General features: G+C 43.3%; 1 protein-coding gene across 1 annotated transcript in view; it reads left to right on the plus strand.

The window, feature by feature from the left end:
- tpra (translocated promoter region a, nuclear basket protein) overlaps positions 1 to 15,838 on the plus strand; it is a 43,867-nt gene that overhangs the window by 27,520 nt on the left and 509 nt on the right. Inside the window, 27 exon segments of the mRNA XM_051953691.1 lie at positions 853 to 990; positions 1,514 to 1,645; positions 3,126 to 3,256; positions 4,809 to 5,019; positions 5,095 to 5,244; positions 5,443 to 5,556; positions 5,691 to 5,795; positions 5,879 to 6,082; positions 6,723 to 6,761; positions 7,072 to 7,266; positions 7,410 to 7,521; positions 7,631 to 7,824; positions 8,450 to 8,520; positions 8,791 to 8,990; positions 9,093 to 9,287; positions 9,530 to 9,639; positions 9,799 to 9,864; positions 10,580 to 10,819; positions 10,913 to 11,108; positions 11,973 to 12,175; positions 12,734 to 12,805; positions 12,926 to 13,017; positions 13,831 to 13,943; positions 14,043 to 14,141; positions 14,214 to 14,355; positions 14,613 to 14,713; positions 15,705 to 15,818. Coding sequence (XP_051809651.1) covers positions 853 to 990; positions 1,514 to 1,645; positions 3,126 to 3,256; positions 4,809 to 5,019; positions 5,095 to 5,244; positions 5,443 to 5,556; positions 5,691 to 5,795; positions 5,879 to 6,082; positions 6,723 to 6,761; positions 7,072 to 7,266; positions 7,410 to 7,521; positions 7,631 to 7,824; positions 8,450 to 8,520; positions 8,791 to 8,990; positions 9,093 to 9,287; positions 9,530 to 9,639; positions 9,799 to 9,864; positions 10,580 to 10,819; positions 10,913 to 11,108; positions 11,973 to 12,175; positions 12,734 to 12,805; positions 12,926 to 13,017; positions 13,831 to 13,943; positions 14,043 to 14,141; positions 14,214 to 14,355; positions 14,613 to 14,713; positions 15,705 to 15,818 — 3,739 coding nt within the window.

The following is a 15,838-nucleotide window of genomic DNA, read 5'->3' on the forward strand; positions in this document are numbered from 1 at the left end:
CGGATATTATTTTGGTATCCGAATATTCGCCCCACCCCCAGTCGGACGTTGCCAGGTGGAAAGAATATGCAGCGTTACTGTCTTCCTTCTGCCCACATCGGCTCATCCCGTCCTGTGATCACATAAACATAAACACATATGTCTGTGTGATCACCCCCTCCTCCCCCCAGACGAAAATAGAAATATTCGGAACGCGTCTCTTCCCTTCGCCTTCGGCCCACTTTGGCTCATCTCAGCTCCTCCATTCGTGTTTCTTACCACCACCCGAATGACCGGGGTTGCTGCCGACTCTGATGTCACGCTTCACTTCGTTGCACCTCCGCTGTTTGGGAATTCTTCAGTTTAACTGAAGACAAAACGAAGGCAAAATTTGGACCCGGGAGACCAGACGAATGGATCCAAATATTCGGGCCGTTTACATTTGCCGCCACATTGGATTATGCTACAACTTCTTTATGGCTCCCAGGCGTCAGTCAGACTTACAGTTTACATTTTTGCTGGTATTTTCCAACAGAGTTGTGTTTCAGTGTGAGCTAATGACTGTTTTCATTACTGTAGTTGTACAAGTAAACTGATCAATATCGTGATGCATGTAACGGCTTTGGTTACGTTTTCACTGGAGTCCCGACTTACGGCAAAAATCGTCTTATGTCACACGGTAGGAACGGAACTCGGACTTAAGTCGAGGACCCCCTGTACGAAGAATCTGTTCCTGTTTCATCCTGAAACTTACAACAGCTGCTGAGCTCTAACTTCCCAAAACTAAAATGCTAACTTGGGGTTCAAACAAGCAAAAAAGGCAGACGAGAAGACTGTCATAATTAATATTTCTGCCCTTCTCTCTTCTGTCAGGCCTCAGCAAAGACTCTGGCCCAGCAGGAGGAACAGCTGAAGAAGATGGAGAGCATCAGTGCTCTCCAGGAGACCAACAGGATTCTGAAAATGGACCAAAATAAACTGGAGCAGGAGCTGCAGCAAGCTCAGGCTAAAGTAAGATCAGAACACTGGGTATTAAAGCTTGGTCAGCTTTTAACTTGACAGGAACTTGTTTACAAATTGAAATTTCTGAAAAAGAAATGGATTCTTGGAAAACCCCTTTAAACCTGTGGTGGCTTCAGAGCACAGGTTGTGTTTCTGCGTTATTCCAGACCTAAAAATTATGGCAACAATTGCTTAAACAGAACATAAACTTGCAGACATGCACATTATTTGACTGTATTTGATATTTAGTTTCCCCATCACATTTTTAGAATACTACTACTACAAACACATCATTTTTGTCATTGTAAAGTGTCTTGAAATTCCATTTAAGTGCATCTCTTGCATCATAAATACCAATCCAAACATGTAATAGTGCTGAGATGAGGAAGTTCCCGGGGGCTCCTCATGATCAGGTATTTTTTAAGCTTCTACATCTCTGCTACACCGCCACCACTAAGCGCTGAACTACACTGCAGCTAATCCTAAACCTCTGCAAAACTGAGAACATCCCGTCTCTGTGTGTTTCTGTCAGGTAACGAAGCTGCAGTCGGACATCAACCCTCTGCATCACTCTCTGTCTGTTCTGTCAGAGCAAAACGGCGCCTTGCAGGCCGACAGGAGGCTGCTGGAGGAAGATGTGAAACGTCTGAAGGCCAAAGTACAGGTAATCGAACTGTATGTAGAAGAGAAGGAGTTTGAACACCTGCACATGTGTAAATACTTTATTAATTTTTGTGTTCCTCATTCTAGTGTTCCCCGTTTCTTACGGTTTCTGCATGATGTCCACTTTTAAAGATATTACAGTAATAAATCAAATACTTTTTAGTCTTTTGTTACCACGCTATGTTCAGCACAGCTCACATATTCCAGTTGGTCTTCAGGCAAGTTTATTTCTATAGCACCATTCATGCACAACGTGGTTCAAAGTGCTTCACAATGACAAAGAAATTGATTACATAGACGATTTAAAAGGTAGACGTTAAAAGCATGCGTTAAAATTATACAAATAAAATGGAATTTAGGCAATAAAATCAACATGAAACAAAGAAATTAAAGCTAATATAAACTGAGAGATTAAATAAAATCACATTAAAAGTTGCAGTGCAAGTATTTAGACAGTAATTAATCAAAGGCAGCAGTCAATCAATACGTCTTTAACCGTGATTTAAAGGAGCTGAGAGCTTCAGCAGACCTTCAGTTTTCTGGAAGTTTGTTCCAGACGTGTGGAGCATAAAAACTGAAAGCTCCATTTTTGGTTCTGACTCTGGGGACAGAGAGCAGACGTGAACCAGAGGACGTGAGCGATCCAGATGGTTTTTCTGGTAAAAGGAGGTCACTGATATACGTGGGCCCTAAACCATTCAGAGCTTTATAAGCTAGCAAAAGTAGTTTAAAGTCTATCCTCTGAGCGACCGGAAACCAGTGCAACGACCTCAAAACTGGAGTGATGTGATCGACTCTAGCAGCAGCATTCTGCTAGCCTAGCCGCGCTAGACCCAGCTCTTAAGACACAAGGGTCTAGGAACGCTCAGCAGGGAGGGAGGCGGGCTAAAAGGTTGTCTTTCAAATCACTCTGCAGCAACTGGGTAGGTATACAACCAATCAGTGCAACGAATAGGCTGACGTAGTTCCTAGAGCGCCGGTGGATTGTGGCTAAGTCCCATTAGCTTCCCAACCAGTGGAGCCAACTGGTATATTAAGGATTTGCCATATCCCGTCGGCATAAGTCCAAATACGTCTTTCTTCTCAATGAAACACTTCAGTGCCGTCCTTTGTTTATCTTTCGAGTTGAATTTTAGCTTCAAATCTTTAAGGGCTGTGGCCAAAGCCGAGTCGAAAGATAACTGTTTATTGTGCGCCGGTTGTTTCTGTCAGAATCGTCGCGCTTCTGTCGTCACTTTGTTACACCTCTGACTCTACACTTCATGGTGATTCGTCGGCCAGTTTTAGGAGAATCCAACCTCGAGCCTTATGGAGGGTAACTAGACCCACCCTGGCAGAGAATTAAATTCGTTGCCGTGGGTTTTCTAGCGCGGCTAGGCTAGCGTTCTGCATCAGCTGCTGTTGTTTTTTGGACTTTTTAGTTAGACCTGTTACTGTATTCTTTAAAGTTTGATTTTAAACTTGACTCTGTCTCTCTGCAGCAACTGATCAGCCAACAGAAAGACGGAGACGCTGAGGAGAAACAGAAACTCACCAATGAGAGAGAAGCTCAGCAGAGACGCATCACTCAGCTGACTGAAGAGACGGCCAAGCTGAAGACTGAGCTGGCCAGGTAGAGCAAACGCCACAGGGGTTACACACAGCAAAGCTAAATGTAGCATGATTTCAAACTAACTGGGCCTAGGTGCGTCTTTTAGGTCTAGTTTAGAGACGTCTCAGTCAAGCTGGAATCATTTAATGTTTAGTATCTGTCTATACCTTTTACCAGGGGTCAAACTCATTTTAGTTCAGGTTCCACATTCAGCCCAATTTGATCTCAAGTGGACCTGAGACATGAGACAAACCACAGGAGTCAGACGAAAAACGAGACAAAATATTACAAAAATTAGATGCAAAATGACAAAAGACAGTGTAGTGTTTTACTTTATGATGAAAACAGCTTGTCAAGGTTCAGAAATTATTTTAAATTTATAGTTTTACAAATTTTAAATCTGTAGTTAGTGTCTGCTCTGTCATTTTTACACTTTACAAAGCCGTCAGCATGTTTGACACCCCTGCACTGTACCGTTTTCCTGAATAATGCACACTTCCAAGTATTATATACAGGGTGACACAAAAAACGGGAACTTTAACAATCCAATAAAACCAAGAGTGATGGAAGAAAAATATTTTATTCATAGTAATTGAAACCTTAAAACATGCCATTTATGAAACAATGATGGAATTTTCATTTTTTAAAAATGACTTCCTGTAGATGGCGTCCTCCTGTACGAATGCGTTCTTGAACTCTACCTGGGGCTATCTCAAGAGTAAAGCGTACACGACTGGACCAAGAACTCTGGACGAGTTAAAACGGAGAATTCAGGATGAAATTCACAGTATCCCAGCTGAGATGTTGCAGCGGTTAATGAGGAATCTCAGCAATGCATTCGTACAGGAGGACGCCATCTACAGGAAGTAATTGTTAAAAAATGAAAATCCATCATCGTTTCTTAAATGGCATGTTTTAAGGTTTCAATTACGATAAATAAAATATTTTTCTTCCATCACTCGTGGTTTTATTGGATTGTTAAAAAGTTCCAGTTTTTGTGTCACCCTGTATTAGCTGTAATACCTGGTTGCACCACCAGGTGGAGTTTCTTACTGTTTAATACTATATCAACCCGGTGAGGTGCTTACTTCTGTACTGACAAGCAGAGAGCGTTGTGGGGGTTTAGTTAGTAAAGGGGCGCCATGATGAAGTCTTCTGTGATGTTTAATGACCTCCACTCGGTGCAATTTTACTAAATTACTTTGTGATCCATCAGAATTATATTTCTATGTCGTAGTAGTAAACTAAATGGCAGCAATACCAGTGCAGAAAAAACAAAAATGAACTGAATTACAGTTTAAGTAATCAGTTGTTGATTGATTTTTTTGCTGCACATATTAAATATTTTATTGAGATTTGTAACATTTGTGATGGGGGATGTAAGCAGAGAGTCTGGCTTAGGTTCTGTCTGATACCGATCACTTAAAGATATGTCTCTAGTCTAGTTATTATTCTGTGATTTGTACCTGACTTTTGTGATTTTGACCAGAACAGACCCTCCAGCATCCAGCCTATCTGGTCAGTAACAGATGCACCCTAAAACAAAAACTAAGATTATCTGTGTGTAAAACAGGTCCAACGCCAGCAGTAACTCAGCTCAGTCTCAGCTGCAAGCCCTCCGAGACAACGTGACCCGTCTGACGTCAGAAAGAGACACACTAAAGAAAGACCTGGAAACCAAAAACGGCGACATCGTGGAGAAGAACAAGACCATCACCCAGGTGAAGAAGATCGGACGACGTTACAAGACCCAGTATGAGGAGCTCAAAATCCAGCATGACAAGGTATGGACAGTTCGGACCAGTCGAATCTGGACGCTGGATGAAAAACTGCAATGAATGTTTGTCTGTGTGTTCCAGCTGGTGGAAGAAAGCGCCGCTAAGGCAGGAAATGAGGCGGCTCCGAGTCAGGAGGTGCAGCAGGAGCTGAACAAAGCTCAGGAGGAGCTCAACAAGACCCGGGAGGAGCTGAACAAACTGAAAGAAGAGGTGCAGAAAAAACAGCAGGAGGTGAGCAGAGAGATGTTTCAGACATTTATTAACTCAACATAGAATAATGCAGCAACATGCTTTGTCTTGTGAGAACGTGTGCTCGTTTTTGAGATAGAAGACAAACTACTTCTTTCCAGTTAAGCTGTTTATTTTCTAATATCAGCGTCTCAAAAGAATCTTGATCGAGGACGTTTTCAGGATGATTTATTCCAACAGGCTCAGAAGTCCCAGCAAGAGTTGGAGGCAGCCCAGAAAGAAAACCAGCAGACCAAGGACAAGTTACAGGAAGTCCAGAACCAGCTGACACAGAACCAGAACCAGCTGACACAGGTACAACACAGCCTGAAGTTCAGCAAAGCTACCAGCAAGTCTGCATTTTCAAATTAAGGTTGTTCCCACTTACTGAGTGAGCAAAACGCATCAGGAAGGCAGGAGTCACTGCGTCCATTGTTTTGCTTCTACAGGTCCAGTCCCAGCTGTCCCAGACCCAGACTCAACTGCAGCAGAATCAGAACCAGCTGACCCAGACTCAGAAAGACCTTCAACAAGCCAAGAGCCACACCGTGCAGGTCAGAAGTTCTGCCAGGAACACCACAACATGTAACAATTTTGATATTTATTTGGACCTGACCTTCTTATTTCTGATTTAAAGGTCCAGAACCAGTTCAAGTCTGCTCAGTCTCAAACTCTGGCTCGTCAGAACCAAATCCAGCAGCTTCAGAGGGAGCTTCAGCAGGCTAAAGAGAACCTGCAGCAGAACCTGGCTAATCAGAAAGAGCAGCAGCAAAGCAGCCAACAGAGCCACGTCCAGGAAGTCAGCAATCTCAAGACGTCTCTGAGCCAAGCAGAGAGCAAGGTGAGGAGGAGAGTTCTTTATTTTCATACATATTACTGCTATGGGGGCTTTTTTTTCCCTTTCCTGCATTAAAAACACTAAAAGAACCTTTCTTATTTATTAAAAAACAAACAAACATACTAGCAAATGCTTTCCTGATTTCAGGGTTTTTTTGTGTCTTTTTTGTCCATTAATAAATGCCTTTTTTAAGTCATAATGCTCGCCCCGTATCTGTGTGCAGGCTGGAATCAGTAGAGAACACAGTTTCTGAATTAGGTGGAAAAATCCAGTTTCTGTGTCATTTGCAAAACATCGAAGCAATAGATCTGTTAGCTCTACTTCAGTTCTTTTTCTGTTAATCTTTCTAGTTTTTAGTATTGGTGTACAGTCATTTTACACACTGTGACACTTCACACAAACACTTTTAGAAACTTTTGTACTTTATATTCTTTGTTGTTTCTACTTTTCTGCTAACCTCTGTGTAATTGTGTTTATTCCACTAACCTTTGATTATTATTTATTGTACTCTGGCACAATAATAGTCGGTCGTATCTTATTTCTACCATTTTTAAAATCTTGTGGTTATCATATTAAACCTTGTGATTGTTCTGTCCTGTTTTACTAATAAACATTATCTGCTCCTGTGGTTTCGTCCTGACAGGTGACTGAGCTTCAAGGCCAGCTGGACAACGTGCAGAAGGTTAGGAGCAGATTTTTAAACCTCATGTTAATACATTAGTGACACAATAATGAAAATCTTTTGCATAAACTGAAAATGTTTATTCTCTTAATGGATTCATCTAAGTAAAGAAAAAAGCTTTTTTTTCCAGTAAGTTTTGCTTGATTCAAATTGTTTCATTTTGGGTTTTAATTAAGTAGAAAACACATCAATCAGTCAATTCTGATTTTGAATTCTTCCATCTGCTCCACATTTTCTTAATTCTGTATCTTTTCACTGGTATTCACGTCACTTTCTTTATTCATAAACGTCTCATTTACCTCTTTGTTAGACGGTTGCTGAGCGTGAAGCAGATGTGAAGCGTCTGCAGGAGCAGCTAACTGAAGCTAACCAGGCTAACGAAGCTAGCCGAGCTGCTCAGGCCAACCAGAACCAGAGCGCTCAGTCCATCCAGGCCGGTGAAGCTAATGCTGCTAGCGATGCTAACCAGGCTCTGCAGGAGGAGCTGGCTAAACTCAGGCAGGAGGTAACTGCAGATCCAGCTTTCTTGAAACGTGTTCTAATGAACCTCTGGTGTGGATTTGCATTTATTGACACCCGTACATTTTTTCGACGGACGAGGATGATGAAAAGTTTGATCAAATAATCATGAGGAATGTTTTCTTCCAGCTGTCTGAGTGTAAGAGCAGAGAGGAGCAGCTCAAACAGCAAATGACTGACAAAGACGAGAAAACCAAGAAGATCTTCATGGGAGCCAAGACTAAAATCAGCCAATTAAATAGTACGTCTATGCAAACGCTATGAAGTGAAGCCGTGCTGACAGCGTAAAATGGATAACTTAGTGGGTTTATTTCATTTTAACCCGAGTTCCCTGTGTTCTTCACCTGCAGGCGCCAAGGAGCAGCTCAGTCAGGAAATAGAGGAACTGAAGCAGAACAAGGAGGAGATGGAGGTGAGAATGAATGCCCTCAAGTCTCAGTACGAAGGACGACTTCTTCGGCTGGACAGAGAACTGAGAGAGCTGAGAGAGACACAGACACACCCGGACTCCAGAGAAGAACCACAGGACCAGAGTGGAACAAAGGTACAAAGAGCTGGACTTAAAGACGACCGATCGTTCAGGAGATCACATATTTATGCAGACATTCGGCTGTGTCTTTTCTGGAACTATAAATTGTATTTGCAATGTAATTACACAGCAGAGTTTTTTATATTGTTGAATTAAATACTAATCAAATACTGTTAGTAGACGATAAAGTCAAGATACTGACAAGTATCATCCAAAAGAAAACTGTTTTCCTTTAAATATGACTTTTTTTTCTAGCTTTGTTTTTTTTCTATAAATATGTAAAACTTTCATCTCAAATTGATTTTTCTCAGAATATTACAGCTTTTTTATGGCCCTTTTTTTTCCAGAGAAATATTGCTTTTCTTCAAAATACTGTCTTTTTTTCCTCCATATTGAATATACAACTAAAATCTCCTGATATTACAGCCTCCAACCACTGAGTATTTGTCTTTTCTCTAAACTTCATCCACTGAATATTACTAAAACAACTTCTGACAGAAATATTTCTTCAATTTTTCTTGAAATACTACAAGTCTGCATAAAAATAATGTGTCTTGGTTGTCTGTATGTTACATTTTTACTCCCTTTAACTTATTTCTGTCATTTTATTACAATGAAACAAACCTTTTTCTGCACTCAGGTGGGTGATCAGGCGAGATCTACAGACCAGAGACAAATTTCTTTGAAGAGTCCTGCTCAAGACCGGGGAAGGTAACGAATGACGACATACACACTGAGTGCACAAACTGTTCTGAATGACTGTGAACTCACTATTTCAATGACAATTACAGAATATTTAGTTTTTCAGTCGATGCTAGGAATCAAATTTCTAAACTGTAAGTCTTCAGAGATGGATTGGAACAGATCTTTAAAAGTCAGAATAGATTGTTTACAGAAACAAACAACAAAAAAACCCAAAACTACTTGCATAGAATAATTTTTGAATATATTATACTAACATTTTCACTGTTTCTCCATCAGCTCCAGCCTCTCTGAGCCTCCCACCGCCAACATCCGGCCCACCCCGAGTACTCCGTCTCCTAGCAACAAGCCAAGCCCCTCCCCTGGCAGCAAGGCCACGCCTCGTGCCAGCATCCGGCCTATGGTTACCCCGGCAACTCTAACCATCCCAACACCTACAGCCACTGTGATGCCGACGACACAGACTGACAGCCAAGAGGGTGAGAGCAGGAAGAAGATCAGAGTTTTAAACTCTTGTAGCAAGCAGATTTTTATGTACACCTCTTTACTGTTAAATCCTATTTCTGACATTCTCTCTGCAGTGCTGATGAGTGCAGGAGCTTCTGTCCACTCCACCACCTCTGCTCTGGTCAACACACCCACCTCCATCACTCAGCCAACCAGCACCCAGACCACCGCTTTCGTCCAACCCACCCAGCAGCAGGCAGCCAATCAGGACGCAGCGTCCAGCATGGAGGCGGAGCGACCGTCCACGTCCTCCTCTCTGATCGGAACAGGTGAGGAGGACCCGACCCTAAAACTTTCTGTACAAACAAGCAAAATGTCAGCCCAAAAAAGGCAAAAGACTGAGTTAAAAATGTTGGCCCGTGCTCTCCCTCTCACACACTGAAATAATTTGTCGTTAGCTCAGATCAAAGCAGCGTTTTTGTCTCTTCTTTTGCATTCATTCACTGTTAATGCCTCACTGGATGCATCAGAATGGTGGTAATTTAACTCCTGTCTTTGTTCATGACTGCAGCGGGTTCAAAGCGAAGCAGAGAGGAAGAGGAGGAGGAAGAGGAGAGCAGACCAGAGAGTTCCCACACAACCACAAAAAAGCTGCGACTGAAACCGTCGATAGAGCTGCAGGTAAACGCAAACATCCGAAAACCCAGAGTCCCATTAACCTCCTTCATCAAGTGTGGATTTAGAAGTTCAGAAGATTCACGTTCAAGCATTAACTGCAGCAGGTCCGGTTTGTGGCAATAGTCTCTTTGTTTTGTGTGTAATTACGGCGTTGTGTTTCAGATGGAAGGGGATGAGGAGATAGACGGAGACGAAGGACAACAGCAGGATTCTCCGGATGACAGCCAGGTCAGTAATCAGTGAAACCAACCATGCAAAAGGTGAAGAAAATAATCTTTGTTCTTTGAGAGCTTGTTGTTCAGGAAACATCCTGTTTATGATGTTTGATCAGTATCGACCCTTTCCAGAAGAGATGGTTCTAGAAATGCAGTGTCTGACTTTGATCGTTTACCGTTAAAAACATCAGTTTGGATCAGTTTAGCTTTTAGAGGATGCAGAGACTCTGGTTGTGAGTCAGCTTGACAGAAAACGATACATTCCTGATGAATCAGTTCTTTTGCCGATGGAATATTCTAGAATAGTGAAAAATGTCTTAGTTTCCTGAAGTCCAAGAAGATGTGATCAAAGTACTGCTCAACCTAAAGACATTCAGTTCACTACCACATAATCAGCGGTTGCTTTCCAGCTTCTCTGACAAATTTAGATCTCTGAACTTTTCATATTATCTCATTTTGATGCATTTTTAATTCCCAAAGTGAAAAAAAACTGGACTATTTCACTAAAAAGTATTATTTTGTTGACTAAAAAAGCAAAGTGATGTCAAAATGCTGATGCAAACGGAGGTCTGTTATTAAAGAGACAGAAGATATTTTGAGCTAAACTGAAATGCAGCGTAAAGTACGAGATAAATAGCGAGTTTTTTGATCCTTAAATCTTGCAGATGGATCCCATCGGAGCCCCAGAATATAAATATAGACTTAAACGCTAAATGTTTTGTGCACAGGAGCTCCCAGATGATAGTTTCCCCGTCTTGGCTGAAGACACGGAGGACGTGGAGGACGAGGGCGTGTCCCAGTCGGTCCCCTCCGATCAAATGTCCTCCCAGGGCTCCATCATAGTCCGAGACGTGATCGTGATCGATACCGACAGCGAGAGTCGTGAGAGCAAAGAGGAGAGGCGGGAGGGCGACGGGGAGGAGGAAGAAGATGAGGAAGGGGAGGAGGAGGAGGAGGAGGAGGAGGAGGTGCTGCTGCAGCTGAGTTACTAACCAGTCAGAATGCTTTCAGCTTTGATCTGTCGTCAGCATCTGTGTTAACATCTTCTCTGTTTCCCTCAGTACAAGGAGGAAGAAGATGACGAGGACGACGATGCTGCCGACAGCGGGATGAGAGGAGGAGACGAGAGCAACGAGGAGAGCAGAGGAGCTGAAGAGGAGGGAGAAGACGAGGAGCCGTCGGAAGGAAACAATGCCGAGGAGAACATCTCTGGAGCTTCTTCAGGCTCCCAGCATCCATCTGAGGCGACGCACAGCGGTGAGAAACAACCCAACACAGTGGAGGGATTTCAAGATTCTGTTTGGGTCAATTCATGCGTGATGTTAGCCTAGCCGCGCTAGACAACCCACGGCAGCGAATTTAATTCTCTGCCAGGGTGGGTCTAGTTACCCTCCATAAGGCTCGAGGTTGGATTCTCCTAAAACTGGCCAGACCAATCACCATGAAATGTAGAGTCAGAAGGCGGGCGTAACGAAGTGACGACAGAGGCGCGACGATTCTGACAGAAACAACCGGCGCACAATAAACAGTTATCTTTCGACTCGGCTTTGGCCACAGCCCTTAAAGATTTGAAGCTAAAATTCAACTTGAAAGATAAAAAAAGGACGGCACTGAAGTGTTTCATTGAGAAGAAAGACGTATTTGGACTTATGCCGACGGGATATGGCAAATCCTTAATATACCAGTTGGCTCCGCTGGTTGGGAAGCTAACGGGACTTAGCCACAATCCGCCAGCGCTCTAGGAACTACGTCAGCCTATTTGTTGCGCTGATTGGTTGTATACCTACCCAATTGCTGCAGAGTGATTTGAAAGACAACCTTTTAGCCCGCCTCCCTCCCTGTCGAGCGGCCCTAGACCCTTGTGCCGTCAGAAACATGGGTCTAGCGTGGCTAGGCTAGCGTGATGTAGTTTTGTTGTTCACCGAAATCTGTAACACTGATTTTACACACCGCAAGGATTATTTAGTGCTTTCATAACTTCAGCTGACGCGTTAGGTCTTCCAATCCTATCATTGTGTGCTCTTAAATTTGATTCACATCATCATCCTCGTGGTCTGATTTTCTCATTTGTTCAGTCTTAAAACGCCACAACACAATCATCTGATGCGACTCTCTTTCCAGGTGAAAGCAGCGGTGGCGCCACATCAGAGTCCGACCCCCCCAGAGACCCTTTACACCTCCCCCCAGCCTCTTCCTCTGGACCCTCCCCTTCCTCGTCCGCCCTCACCCCCCGCCTCCCCCACACCCGCAGGCCTCCACACGCCCTCCCACCTCGACTCTACATCCAACCTCCAGCACCTGAACTGGGACCTCCACACACACAGGTAACAAATAAAAGAATTATGTTTATTCTTGCTACAAATTTATGTGCAGTTTTACCAAACAGAATGTGATAGTTTAGAGCTCATTCATCAGGAACAGGTTTTTAGGATACAGTTTTTTCCACGCCAACTAGCTGAGTGCTGCAATAACAATGAGACTGGGGGAAAAAAACCCATTTTAAACGGTTTTACAGACTCTGACCCAAACAAATCATACGTACAATCCTTCCAGTGTAACAAAAGTGTATTTTTTCCACACATAATATTTGAAGAATCAACATTAGATGTATTTACTTAAACTAGAGACGACTCCTGTGTTGTTTAAAGTAAATGACAACAAAATAAACATGCAGACGTAAGGAAAAATTCTGTTTTTCAAAGCCCTTTATCATTCAGAGATGTGAACAGTATTTGATGCCTCAAAATCTAAAAGATGTGAATAATGCCACAGTAACACTGAAGCAAAAAGAGAGACATAAACATATGAACATGGAAGTATCCAGCTGAGTGATTTCCTGAAATCCTCTGTAACGCTCTCACATTACCGTCTGTGTCCTTCAGAGACAGTCCTCTCAGCTGCGCAGACCTTCAGCAGGACGTGGGCCTCAGTTAACTCCTGGAATCGGCAGTATGGTGAGAGATGTGTGTGGAGGAGCTGGACGTTGTGGTTGATCATATTTTGAGTCCTTCGTTGTTTGTATGTGACAGTAATACGAGACGAACGTCTTAACTGACGCCTTGTGTTTGTTGCAGCAGCCCTTCTTTGATGACGATGACAGAATGGTTCCCAGTACTCCCACTCTGGTCGTCCCGCACCGCACTGACGGCTTCGCTGAGGCCATACAGTAAGATCCACACTAACAGACTTTGCAGCGTTTTTTTTGCCTTCCCCTGATTTATAGAAAGAATCTGGGTCCCGTCTAGTTTAACACACAGCTAGTGTGGCTGAATCTGTGATGTTCTGATAATTCTATGACAGAACCACCAGAACACAGAGAAATGTTTGTGTCACAGAGAGTAAGTCCTAGCCTAGCCGCGCTAGACAACCCACGGCAACGAATTTAATTCTCTGCCAGGGTGGGTCTAGTTACCCTCCATAAGGCTCGAGGCTGGATTCTCCTAAAACTGACGAATCACCATGAAGTGTAGAGTCAGAAGGCGGGCGTAACGAAGTGACGACAGAGGCGTGACGATTCTGACAGAAACAACCAGAAACAACTAGCCTAGCCGCGCTAGACAACCCACGGCAACGAATTTAATTCTCTGCCAGGGTCGACAACAAAAACGACAACAGTCGTTGAGCTCCATTAGCACCGACTCTGAATAATCTTTCTGTTAACATGTCTGTAATATACTTGAGCTTCACCCATTGACTGTATAAATAAGGCTTCACCGAACTCCCGCATCCTCTGATTTCCGGCGCTCTAGGAACCTATTCGTTGCACTGATTGGTTGTATACCTACCCAATTGCTGCAGAGTGATTTGATAGACAACCTTTTAGCCCGCCTCCCTCCCTGTCAAGCGTGCCTAGACCCTTGTGTCTTCAGAACATGGGTCTAGCGCGGCTAGGCTAAGTAAGTCCAGTATTCCAGGTTGAATGATTCACAGCTGCGTCAGTCACAGTTTCACTCCGTCATGTCTGTGTGTGTCTCCTCAGCTCTCCTCAGGTAGCAGGTTTGTCCACCAGGTTCAGGTTTGGACCTCCAGAAGATCTGCTGCCTCAGACGTCGGCTTCTCACTCTGACCTGGGACAGCTGGCCTCTCAAGGAGGTAACGACATCACCATCAGCCCGAGAGGCTAGAGATGTGGAACTCATCTCAGACTGCATCTTATTTGTGCGTTGTCTGATTCTGCCACCTTCTGTGCAGGTCTGGGTATGTACGAGTCTCCTCTGTTCCTGGCTGCTCACGATGAAGACGGAGGAGGAAGGAGCGTCCCCACCACACCGTTACAAGTAGCTGCACCAGGTGAGAACAACAGAGCAAAAGCTCAGCAGTTCTAGTCCTAAATGGTGTTTGCTGACGCTACGATTCTCTCAGTGACCGTCTTCACAGAGTCGCTGCCCTCAGACAGCGCTGACAACATGGCCTCCCAGTCGGTTCCCATGGTAACCGCCTCCACCGGGATGGCCGCTGCAGCAGATGATGGAGACGAGGTCTTCATGGAGCAGGAAGGAGACGGGTGAGCAGCTTAGTCAATGCTGGGTTTTCATATGTGAGTTAGTTTGAAACTTTAGGCTGGTCAGCATCTCAAAAAAAAGAGTCCAGACTTAGAGATTTTGACTTTTTTTTCCATGTTTTTGGCTTTTAATAAGAGATCAAATAAAAATTAACGCAGGGGCACAAGATTACAACTTGGAAAATGTCTTTTTTCATTTCTTTTTGACTTATTTTAAGCCTGAAACCCAGAATTATCCTCCTCTAACTCTGTGCTTCCAGCCCTGGGATTGAATCTTCTCTGGAGAGCCAGACGGACATGGAACAACAACAACAACAACAAAGTGACGACGCATCGCTGCCGTCCACCAGCCAAGACCCCGGTACGTTTACCAACTGATATTCTTTATTTTTTTTGAATTCTTTATTTTCAAAAGATAAGAAAATACACTTGAAGAACACTCAGACCTCGTTTTCCACAAGTATTATCCCCCCCCCCCCCCCTTTTTTTTTAAATGATGTATTTTCAAACAAAAAACTGTTTTCCAGTCAACAGGGGGATGGACATGGACTAAAGCGCTTAGAAACAGGGAGCTTGTGTTTTATCCATCATGAGAAAGAAAAACCAAAAGTGTCCTTTATTTAATAAATTACCAGCTGATATTCTTATTGTGTCATTGTTGTGTTACTTTTTGTTATTGTCAGAAAATAAAGATTCTTATTGTTTGTGTCGCTTCTGGCTCTGATAAAGGTGTGATTTTGGGTGGGGATTTTTTGTTATTGTTTTTCTGTTCAGTTCTTCTCCTCTTTAAAGAACGCGCCTTTTCAAAGTTGTTGCCAGGTTTTGGAGTTGATGCCTTCTGAATTTCTAACATTGTGCTTTAAATTGTGTTAGATGCAGTTTGTATGTTTGAAAAGTTACTCGCCTAAAAAAAAAGTAAAATCACAGACATTGTTCTTACAAGTTAAAGGTTATGGACAGAATTGCAAAAACAAAGGGGCTGATTTGTTGTACTGGGCCTTAAATTTTAAGTGTTTTGTCCAAAATAAAAGCATATTAGAAAACTTTCCTCTGCAAGCAGCAAATCCTCTTCACATGGATGAAGTCTAAGAAAGTTCTCGTTCAGCCAAAGATCCTCTGCTCCAGCTCAGCATCCATCAGACGTTTTTTAGAGTGAATTTTTGTTTTCATCCTTGTTGATATCCCAGCTAAAGGTGGTTTGCTGTGTTGTTATTGTCTTCAGTACCTTCTCTCTGTCTCTGTCTCTGTGTCTGTGTCTCTCTGTCTCTCTCTCTCTCTCTCTCTCTCTCTCTCTCTCTCTCTCTCTCGCTCTGAATGTTTGACGTTCTGCTTTTTTCTGGCTTCATCTGCAGACACCAGCAGCATTCCTCTGCGTCGCTCTTTGGCCGGTCAGCCTCTGATGAGCGGCCTGTCCAGTCGAGGAACCAGAGGAAGAGGAGAAACCAGGACGTTGCTCAGCCGCAGAGGTAAGAAACAGAATCACACA

This window comes from Acanthochromis polyacanthus, chromosome 9 (genome assembly GCF_021347895.1).
Source record: "Acanthochromis polyacanthus isolate Apoly-LR-REF ecotype Palm Island chromosome 9, KAUST_Apoly_ChrSc, whole genome shotgun sequence".
Lineage (NCBI taxonomy): Eukaryota > Metazoa > Chordata > Actinopteri > Pomacentridae > Acanthochromis > Acanthochromis polyacanthus.